Source organism: Chelmon rostratus, chromosome 7 (genome assembly GCF_017976325.1).
Source record: "Chelmon rostratus isolate fCheRos1 chromosome 7, fCheRos1.pri, whole genome shotgun sequence".
NCBI classification, from domain to species: domain Eukaryota; kingdom Metazoa; phylum Chordata; class Actinopteri; order Chaetodontiformes; family Chaetodontidae; genus Chelmon; species Chelmon rostratus.
This window is the reverse complement of record NC_055664.1, coordinates 25,704,249-25,715,925: the sequence shown is the minus strand read 5'-3', so window position 1 is coordinate 25,715,925 and position 11,677 is coordinate 25,704,249. Positions and strand designations below refer to the sequence as shown.

Below are 11,677 nucleotides of genomic sequence, written 5' to 3'. Positions count from 1 at the left end.
TGTGCATGTGTGTGTGCATGTGTGTGTGTGTGTGTGCGTTCCCTGTTCTGCTCTTTGACTGGATACATAAGGTGATCCTTCGCTGTGATGATCTTTATGCCTGGGGCGGCTCTCTTACTGGACTTAAATAAGACATATATTACACTATGTGACATTACTATTCATCTTCAATCCACTTAAATTAAAACAAAGGATTCAAATCAAAAATAGTCTCATTTACATTCATGTCAACCTGAATTCACAGATAAAAAAAAAAATAAACAACTGAGCTTTCATGGGTGAACTCATTAATAAATAATGACGATGATGAAGATTCCTATCGTAATAATCATGACAATATCATTAACAGAGTTATCACAGCAGACTGCAGAAAATGCCATAGATCCTGTGTGTTTGCCGCAGCTTGCACAGTATCACTCTCGTCGTTTCTAGGTTTCGCACTACGTGAGGTCATCAGCGTGCACCTCGGCATTCTATCTCAAACACTAGAGCTGCGTATGGGGGGCGCTACGTGCCGTAACGCCCCTGCGGCGCTGCACTGCTTGTGGGATACATCACAGGGTATACGGGAGAGTGGGAGGGGGAGGGGCGGTGTGAAAATGAAGAAACGCCCGGCAGATTCTCTCCCCTCACACCCCTCCTCAATTTCGCCTCACCCGTCCTCCATCTCTCAGATAGAGGGGAGGAAGGGGGAGGTGAGATTTTAGACTGGGGAGAGAAGAAATAGTGTTGAGGGGGGAAGTCGAGGACGTTTCTTCCCTCACACACCAGGCTGAAGTTTGCAGTCTTGATAATTATAAAACCCTTATAAAAGGGGGTGGGGGGAGAGGGGGACAAGGCTGGGGGCAAGTAGTGAGAGGGGCTCTGGGAGGAGGTGGGGCGAGGGGCAAATCAAAACTAGAAGAAAAACAAAAACCCTGTAAGAGGGTGACGGGTGTGGGCTGCGGGGGGAGGGAGGGATAAGGGTTGATTCCATAACGCACCCCACCACCCCCGGCCCCCTGCGCCCATGCCCTTCCCTCCCTCCCCCCACCTCCTGCAGCCTCTCAGGCAGTCGGCCTGTCTACATGGCATGGCATTCAGCTTTGTCCACACAATACACAAACGAACAAACAGACAGCTTAATTTACTAAACAAACAAAACAATAGAACAAAACAATAAAAAATCCCGAAAGGTCAAGACGTTAAGTAATAAAACCGTATTTACATGTTACACATTTTTTTCTTGGTTTTTCAGCGTGATAACTCGCTCCTCTCCCTCCTCGTCTTCTCAGCACATTTTTGCTTCGCGTCAAAAATTTTTTTTTAATAGAGAATACTGAAAACACGCAGAAGAAAACGCCGCGGACGATTCCTTCTGACATTCTTGCGCTCCTCTCCTTTTTCCATTCTCACTCTCACTTTTTTATACTCCTCCCCCAAGCCCCCACTCTTTTTTTTTTCCTCTTTTCCTCCTCGTTTCTCATTGGCTGTCAGGTTTAGCCCACCTTCTGTGGGTTGGTGGCACGTACCCCCTGCTCATAGGTGATTCGCTGGCTGATCAGGTACTGTGCGGCCTGTGTGGCGGCCTGGGAACCCGTGATGGTCACCTTCCTGTTCCGAGTTCCAGGGATGAACTCGCCTTTCTTGGAGATCTGGATTCTGGCGCCGGTCAGCTCCTGGTACTCCACTAGCGTCTTCCCTCCTTTCCCCAGGATGGCTCCCACCAGGTTTTCTGGCACGGCGATCTCAACCACTTCCTTTGCTCCTTCTGCTAGCTTCTCTGTGGCCAGTAGAGATGATGCCACCAGTGGCGACGCAGCGCTTAAGTAGCCGTTGGTGGCGCCTGTAGCGGCAGCCAGGGATCCCAGGGAGAAGCCTCCGAGGCCAGCTGCTGGGTGAGCTGCACTGGTGGATGCATCGCTGGCGTAGGACGCTAACAAATTAGCTGCGGCAGCTGCTGCTGGGTTAGCATTAGCTGCTACTGCGGCTAACACCCCTGAGGCCGCTGCGGGATTCAGCCCTAGGCCCAGGGAGTTGGTGTTGTAGCCGTAGCTGGCCAGAGTGTTGAGGGCCGAGGTGATGGCCAGCAGGTCGTTGCCCGAGAGGCTGGACATGGTGGTCGGGAAGGCCCCGACCCCCGCCAGGCTGGCTTGGCCGAGCAGGGAGGAAGCCGTGGCCGCTGCAGCGGCCGCCGCAGCCGGCATGACCTCGGTCGAGTTGGCGTACGGGGAGCCGGTGGGGTTGGAGTTGGCAACGGGTCCTGTGATGTTGGAGTACGAGATGTTGAGGCAGGAGGAGCTCTGTGGATCTTCCTGGATCTTCTGGACGATGATCTCCACGGCTTTACGGTTCTGCTCCGGCTCTCCGCTGATGGTGACCACGCGTTCCTGCAGGTTTATGCCCTCAGGCTTTTGGGATAGCTGGACCCACGCCCCAGACTGCTCCATCACCGCCTTGACTGTCGCTCCACCTTTACCGATGATGAGCCCAGCTGTGCTGTTGGGGACGATCAGCTTGGCCTGGTGGGAGGGGCAGCAGGGAGGGGCGGGGAGATTGGAGAAAAAAAGGAAAAAAAAGAAACAAATCCTGTTATTGCTCTGTGACAGATGTTTTATCACAATCAGAGAAAATCTGCTTTAGCTGATACTAATATCAATGATTTACAAAATATTGTGCATTGCATAAAGGTACCTGAACCGAGAAAAACAAATGAGCGAAATGTTCCTTTATTGATTACACATTTAAATTGACTGAAGTCATGAAGGGAGGGTGCAGAAGCAGGAGCAGAGGGAGGGTAAAGTGAGCCTTTCTACAATGACGTATAAATCAGTGTTGCAGAGTCAATGCCACACCTGCGATGTTACGATTAAACATGCATGACAGCAACTCCTCTTGGACGCAGCGCAATGAGAAAATGAGGAATTACGTGATGGAGATTTGTGATGACAAATCTTTGTTTTTTCATGCAATAACTGCGCACACACATCATTTAGTTGAAGAGGAGACTTTAAAGGCAAGGTTGGCGCTGAAAAGGACTCTGTCAGGAACTGCTTTTCAGAGGTGTCCTTGAGAAGGACGGGAGACAAAAAGGGCCGAAGAAAAGATGCAGAAAAAGAAGAGACTGAACCGTGTTTGAATACAGAGAGAGATCCTGATGTACTCTGTGTGTGTGTGTGTGTGTGTGTGTGTGTCAGTGGTGTAGTGAAGTGCTGAAGGAGAGAGAGCTGAGATAGACGACATAATGGACAATCCAATGACAGCGCCTCCTCCACCCGAACACATACCAATAAAGAGTGTTTTTTTTCATTTCTTTCTGTGCATAATGGAGAGAAAACAGGAGAAAGAGAGAGAAAGTGCAAGTTGTTGAGAGGAGAAGAGACGAAGAGGTAGGGAGAGGTAAACAGAGTGGGAGGGAAGGATGGATGAGAGAGAGGGAGAGAGAGAGGGAGGAATTCTAAAGAGGCTACTTGTGAGAAAAAAACAACATTGACTCCCAGGGGTCAGCGTTGCCATGGAAACACAGCTCCAGCATTCAAAGGGTAGTGAACGGGAGTGAGGCGATGACACACACACCTACACACACACACACATACGTGCTCACGAACACACACTTTCCATGTCCAAACGCAGCGCAGTATGTTTCATTTCATCATATATAATCCGGCTGCAGCGGTCAGTGAATGGTCGTTAATTAAAATTTTATTAAAGTAAACCTAATGCAGCTTTTTCACCCAAGCATGCAACTGGGGTGCTGCTAATGTTTTTTTTTTTTTTTTATAAATGATTCATGAATCAATGAATCAATCAATTGTTTAGTGTAGAAAATGTTATTCAATAATGAAATACTCCCATCATCATATACAAAGATCTGTACAACAAGAGCCTACGTCAAAAACAATATACCTTTAATTTCTAAAATACACATTTCATTTATTTTTAAATTTCATATTTTCCAAACGTGAAATGTTAGATTGGACATAATCTATCATTTGAAATTGGGAAAATTATAACACAGTTAAGCAGGAATCTTTTATTTCAACAGAGAGAGGGCTTGTCGTCAAATTAGCTTAACTAGCACTGTGTGGTGAAAAGATTAGCACCAAACCAGACTCAATTCAAGAGACTGCAGTTTTTGTCCTTTGAAGTTGAACCCTAACGCCTGTACTTCCCTACCCCGTCAGATCCCAGACAAACACAGACCTGAGGTCTGAATGAACCTGCTGTGTGAAGGGTGCACTGTTGCTCTTTTGACGTAGGCAGTGAGTGACGCATCGCAGTGCTGCAGCACTGAGCTCCGTGCACAATGAAAGCGTCACTCTGCTGAATGGAGGCAGACCAGAGGAAGGTGTGAGACTCCGTCAAACATTCAACAAAAAAGAAATCTGCTACTTTGCTCTTCAGCTCAAACAAAATGCTAGAGATCGTTTTTGCGATGTCGTTTTCCACAACAAGGACACCTGCAGGAGACGTTATCGACTTCTGCTGCACATTAGCCGCCTGGTAAATAAATGTGGGTACGAATGGCGCGCTTTCTCCTCTTAGCATTGATCCCACTCTCTGCAGAGCAACTCCCGACAAAACCAGCACCGCTATCTGCTGTCGGAATGTCGAATATTCACATTGAGAGCAGAAAGAGAGAGTGTGGGCTGCAGGAACGGGAGAAGGGAGGGCTGAGGAGATAAAAAGACTTGGCCTTGATAAAGAAAAGAGGACGATAAAGTGAAAGAGACAGATAGAGAGAGGGAGGGGGTGATCAATTCAACAAACTGAGAGAAGAGAGGAGGAGGGACTATTTTTTCTGTCTTTCCGTGCAAAGAGAAATAAAGAGAGGAAAAGACGAGAAGGAAAAAGAAAAATCCAAAGACAGGCGGATCAATTCAACTACAATAGAAAAATGCTAAGGCCAGTCCAATTATCCTCCCTGTCTCACCCTCTCCTTCATCCCTCCTCCCTCGCTCCCTCCCTCTGTTTGCTGCAGTTTTAAGCCGAACAACATCTGCACGGCGGCGGCGGTGGCGGTGGCCTCGATACAGTGGTTTGTTGCCATGCTGCATTCCACGGCTCGATCTCCGCACCCGCAGCTTTCCACGAGGCGGAAGACGAATTTACATAGAAATAGAAAATTATTAAGAGGCATGCAGCGTGGAGCCGATAATATGAGCGGCTTCAAACCTACACACAGCGCCAAACATTCACTCCTCCCTGCTTCCAGTTAAACGTGAGAGAATTATCTTCCTCCTGTGAGCACTTCTTTGGGAGGCGTCTCTGTGTCTCTTTGAGGGGATTAACAGGTGCGATTTCTTTTGTTCATTCAGCTTTTCTCTCAGAACGAGTGTATTGAAATATTCTATTGATTAGTGTTGTTACTGTTAGGCAGGAAGACAGCGAGGCACCTTCAGTGTGTCTGTTTACGTCCTGCTGCTATCAGAGTCTCTGCTACGATGTGCCGGTCCTGCTTAGATTAATGAGATGAGCAAAGTGCTAACAAAGTGTGAACACCGCTCGGGCTGGATGACTCTGTTCTGCTCAGCTTAGTTACCTTTTATACTAGAAAGCACTTGAAATAATAAGAATATACTTATGAAGTGATATTGATTTATATAATCTTAGTAAATATAGCAAAATCACATGAAATATAATAAAACTGATGTTCAAACTGACAAACCTCTGCTGTTCCACTGTTAAACATATATATGTTTATATATATGTTAATATGTAAAGCAAAACCTTTAATAACTAATACAATTCAGTTATTTTAGAAGAACATTAACACAACATTTCATCACAATTTGAAGTAATCATCCCTCTGCCCAATATATTACTTTAATGATTTACTGATTGATTAACCTGAATGGAGGATGGGAAATATATGCAACTCCAGCAGTGCATGTGGGCACAGCTCTGCGCTTTGAGCTTTGTGCACGCAGGACTTTATAAATCAGTCAAAAAGAACTTGTATGCACATTTCTGCCTTTTTACAAACAGTATCTGCATCTGGGTCTGCATCAAAAAAACTAATCACCTGTTGCTTGGACCCCGCTCTACCTTTCAACCAAACCTCATTAAAAATCTGCACATTTTTGAGATATCTCTACTGTCTGTCTCCACTCTGAATGGATGATCAACATTCACATTATTTGCTAAAAATATATGAACTAATGATCCCATTTTTGGGTGTAGATTCGATAAAAGCCTCCAGCAGATGGAAACATTTGTAAAGATGCTCCTCTTCTCCGCTTGATCTCAATAATGTGATTACAGTTTGTGCTGTAAAAGGTTTGCAAACCGTTTGCCAACAAAAATGTCACTCCCTGCCGCTCATCCCTGCCTTAAATGTCTAATTTTGCATCTGAAAATATTCCAGCGCATTTCTGTTCGAGTGGCAACATTTTCAGGAGGGATGTTTTCGCGGTAAGGAGGTGAGCGTGCGGTGGGGGGGAAAAATGGAGACGAGGGAGAAAAAAATAAGTGACAGGCAGCGAGAGAGCGAGGGAGGGAGCCGAAAAGATTTTACCCATGAACTCTTTCATCCTCTGCACACTGCACTGAAACATACACACACACACACACACACACACACACACACACACACACACACACACACACACACAGGCACATATGCACAGAGTGCTGGTGTAGAAGTGGGAGGATAAACAGTGGCGTACAGTGATGTCTGATCCCCCCCCAGCCCTAATGATCACATCCAGCATCTTTATATCCAACTGATTCGCTGCTAATGAGGTTCTCCCTTCGCCTCCTCTCCTCCTCCGCCTTTCTTTCCTCACATTTCTCTCCTTATATGTTGTTGTTTTTCTCTCCTTCCATCTCATTTTTGCAGGAGGTTTAAAGCTGCCATTCCACACACAGCCTTCACAATGCTTACTGCTGCAATCTACCAGTGCATTTAAACCTTTCGTCTCTTCCCTCTATTCTGCTTTTTATTCTCTGTGTTCAACAAACCGAACCTCTTCTTACAAGGTCAAACACTCCCACACACACAATCCGCTCCCGATCTGAAGCGTGTTTTAATGTGGAATCATCATCTTCATCCTGGTTTTATTTCGCTGACGCCGTTGGTTCGGCTCACTCTAATGGCCGACTCAGCCAGACAGCCTCCTACCTACCCACAATCCTCTGCTCCCAGCACCTTTCTGCACAGCCGCCACAAAGAAGAAGATTATGTGACAGTTGGCAGCACGCAGGCTCCTACAGTGACGCCTCTTTCATGTTTTTTTTTCCCCTCAGCTGCTCTGGTTTAAGGCCTTTATGTGAAGTTTTCAGTTTTTTCCACGTTTCCTCATCTCTGGTGTCTCCCGTTTTGTTTTATTTCTACATCTTTATATCTGTTGGGAGAAACTTTTCCACAGATGAGAGGAGAGGAGGGTTTGGCATCCATCCAGCTGCTGACTACAACGTCCTGTTGCTGCAGCTGCTGGGCCCAGGTCAAAGGTCACAGCCAACACACACTCAGGCGAACACTGTGCAGGAGAAGGGGTGGGAAGTGTTGACTTCAGCAGGGATGCCGGCTTAGCAGATAAGTCCAAATCAATGTCCCCAGCAGAGTGCGGTGATTTGATTCTGGAGCAATTTGGAACAGGTTCAGGGTTTGAGAGTTGGGGGTTCATGAATGCCAAAACCGTCAAACAGCAAACTCTTTGAGTCAACTATCTCTAAATTTGACAAGACATTCAGTGATTTCTGCTGGAACACTGAACCCCACAGTAATGATTCTGTCGGGGTTTCAGCTCTTTGACTGCCTCATCCGGCCGGCCCACTAATTTGGCTCTGCTCATCGTGACCTGACGAGGTTCATCTGGCATTTTCTTTTGGGATGTTTTCAGTGGGAGCAAATCTAAATTACTTAGCCGGAGTATGAGCATGAATTCATCTGCTTACCGTCATCACATACTGCAGAGAAAGCTGAATTCCTTGTATGCAGCTCTTGTCCAATCAAATTCATACTCTGATGAACAAACCAGACCATCATGTGCTCATTTTAATACCAAACTCTTAATAATTTCTTCGGCGTCATCTAAGTAACTCCATACAGCTCTATGATTGGTCCAACTTCCCACTGCCTGGCTTCTCACTGGAAATTTCCTACTAAAATAAACCTTCCCTAACCAATTGGAAACAGATAATTAATGCACAGAAAAATATTAAAACTAAAAGAAAAAAGCGAAGAAGTGCTGCGGTCAGCTCTGCGAAGAAGCTCTGCGGTCAGGAAGGAGCGTGTGTGTGTGTGTGCGTGTGTGTGTGTGTGTGTGTGTGACAAAAACGACCCTAACATGACACACAGCTTCAGCCTGCTGCCTCTCCGGCCTCTGACTTCCACTATTATTTTTATTATTTTTTTATTGTTATGTTGCTCGTGCATCTTTGCGTTCCAAAGAGCAACAAAAATCTGTGAATATGTTTCAATTACATGTAAATCCTAAAGATTTGCACTGCGCAATTCAGAAGTTTGCATACCAGCAAAGAAAATACAGATAGATATTTTGGATTTTTGAAGACTTTACTGCTTCCTGCATGCACACCTCTTTAGCAGGGAACTAAAGCACATAACTGTTTCCTGAAAGTTTTGGCTGTCTCTATATTCCCTTCTCCTTCCATCAGATCCTTTTCTTCTTTCTCCCCTTTCTTCATCTCTCATCACTCCTTCATCCTTCTATCTTTCCAACCTTTCCTTCCTTTCCTCTTCTGAACTGTCACTGTGGTAACGACGACACGACTTCTCCTCCAAACTTTGCGTTGTGTTCCATCCAGGTCACTGTGTTGTCATTTCAGACCAAAACGCATGCACGCACACACACACACACACACATATGCACACACACCTTTATATATATATATACACACACACACACGGGCAAACATAGACACACAGAAATTCACAATTTCACTTATACTTGTTCGAAAAAGCTGCACATGAGGCCACACACACACACACACACACACACACACACACACACACACACACACACACACATCCAGCGAGTGGAGGACAGCGGACAACTGTTGAGGCTACTGGAGTTTGAACTTTGAAGTCTTAAGCAGGGGACTTTAGCTTAATCTGCCTCCCCCTGATCCACAGGCTTAGTCGCCTCTCTCTCTCCTCTCTCTTCCTCTGCCTCTCTCTCTCTCTCTCTCTCTCTCTTTTCTCACCCTCGTCGCCCGGCCTATCTCGTCTGTGTCATCCCTCTTTTTCTGTCTCTCTCGCCGCCTTTCTCCTTTCATTCCCTGGCCCATCCAGGAGCACAGAAACCCCCTGCAGGGTAAAAATAACTGCAGGACAGAAGAGCCGGGGTACAATAACTGACAGCGAGGGGACATTCACACACACACACACACAAATATATCCATACACACACTGGTGCTAGTGTTCTAACATGTATACACACACACACACACACAGTTTTCAGGCATGACTCGTTCCTAGTATAATACACACATGAACACACACTACATGTATGCAGAGACACACATGGGAAGGGTTCAACATGATTTTCTTGCCTTGCTCGGTTAAAGTGTAAATGCTGAGGAAGCAATTACTGCTCCTGATTTGTAAATACAACACTGCATTAACGAACGTCTGTCAGTTCAGAGCATGAATCACTTCTTTGGCTACTGTTGAAATGATGCGTGCTCCTTTAACCTGCTCGACTCGACGCTCCATCATTACATGCATGTTGCGCAGCCAAAACTTATTCAGACCTGCAGAACTTTAACGGCTATAATCCTTCTTCTTCTTGTTTTTACTTTTTGAGGTGGCTGATGATCACTGTCGTGCACCACATCTTTGTATGCTGCATCCTTTGTGAAAACTGGTTTACAAGCATCTCATACAAGTGTCACACAAAACTGTTTGGTGTTTGTAACAAATAATGAAATGCAAATGCAAACTACTAAAGAGGACAAATTACTAACCTACACACATCTATCTCCCAGCCGCCTAATACTGAATGTACATCACTAATGAGAGTATACACAGCTGGCATGAGGAGGAGGAGTGATGGGTGTTATAATAATCATTAAATCTGCATTACGTCCTCCAAACAACAAAACAGTTTCATCTGCTGTGAGATGCTGTTTGACGGTTTCTGTCCAGCAGCCCAGAAGGAGGAAGGTCATTTTTTTCCTCCTCACTTTTTTCATAGACAACGTCTTAAAGAAAAGAGAAACAGTGACAGGAAGTGGGAAAGAAAGCCGTCACATGTGAACTTGATTCTTCTGTGTAAACTGGTGCAGTAAAATCTGAATTACTGCAGAGATAATATCTCGCAGATACTCAATCATCGCTGTTTGGAGCAGATATGAGACACAGAGGGAGAGAGTGGGCCATTCTGCTGACTCAGCAGAGGCTGCAAATCACACAAGTGACAGGAAAGAGTAGATAAAACGTGACGTAAGAAGGCAAGAAAGGAACATAATGTAAAAGAGCACAAAACCCTGATCACAACAGAACAGATGCATGCATGTTAAAGTGGCTATAATCAACATTTTTATAATAACAATGGGACCAGTGATTATCACATGTTTCTGCAGCTTTCCTGTGAGTTTCAGCTCATTGTTCATCTTTCCGCTCCACAGCTTCATCACTCTGGCGGACGCTCACTGCTGCTTCCAGAGAAATGTATATATGTTGAGAGCTGAACCCAAATGGATTTGATAAGAGATCTGAAAGGCTTCAATAAATGCTACCAACCCCAACCCTGTTCTTTCATTCATTCATTGATCAGCAACAACAACACAGAAGTCACCCTGACTGTTGGTGCGTTTGACTCATTTTTTTTGGCTGAAGCTGAATTATTTCTCTCTTGCCAACTAAGTCTTACACTCCCACCTCTTCATCATCTGACACAGTGAGCCAGACTCTACGCTTTCCTGACATTTATGGTGAACTTCCTGTGTTGGGAGGCAATAACAGGAAGTAGGAAACAGGTGTTTATGCCGGAGGTGAAAGGTCACAGGAAACGGCCCCTTTCTCCCGCAGGAAGTAGCTGGAGGGAGCGCCAGGAAAAGGACCAGACTACAGTCGAAGTGTGTAAATGGTAGTGAGTTTTTTTGCCCTTCAGTGTTGTCATTACAGCTGAACAGCGTCGAGGTGCTGCTGCAGTTTTAAGTCTGAATAAAGGCCAGTGTGGGCCAGCCCGGGCCAAAAATAGCCCCAGAATAATACCACCGCAACAAAACCACAATCCATTTACAGCTGATCTCACAGGGGACGCAGCTCCGGCTCCGCAGCTCACTTCCAAACACCATAATGCAACAATAACAGACGAGAGGGCGTATTTGACTGCCAATATGAATACAATATTGATGCAGTAAGTAGGTGATGCTTCACTACATCACACATAAACACAGTACAGGGGGTCTCCAGAGTGCTTTGGCTTTTATGCAACAATCGCTGATGTTTATGTGCTGCTTTGCTTCAAAGACTGAATTTACAGCAGAGATCACAAACCAGCTGCCTGCTTACCTAAACCTGTACAAAACATCACCTACATGTCAGAATTTGGGTTTATTACTCGCCCCCAAATTGTCTGTAAATAATTTAAAGCCAGAATATTCAGATTTTGGCAACGTGATGGAGCCTGGGTGCAGCTGAGGTGGGTGGAGGAAGGCTCTGTGTACAGTAAAGGGACACTTTTCCTTTAACGGCTGCCACTGTGGTCGCATCAACAGGATTATTTTA

General features: G+C 45.5%; 1 protein-coding gene across 2 annotated transcripts in view; it reads right to left on the bottom strand.

Annotated features, from left to right (window-relative positions):
• Positions 1 to 1,478: 1,478 nt before the first annotated feature.
• LOC121609627 (RNA-binding protein Nova-1-like) overlaps positions 1,479 to 11,677 on the bottom strand; it is a 66,584-nt gene continuing 56,385 nt past the window's right edge. For both annotated transcript variants that reach the window (XM_041941308.1, XM_041941309.1), the window contains one exon: positions 1,479 to 2,501. In XM_041941308.1, coding sequence (XP_041797242.1) covers positions 1,479 to 2,501 — 1,023 coding nt within the window. The remainder of the gene's footprint in view (positions 2,502 to 11,677) is intronic.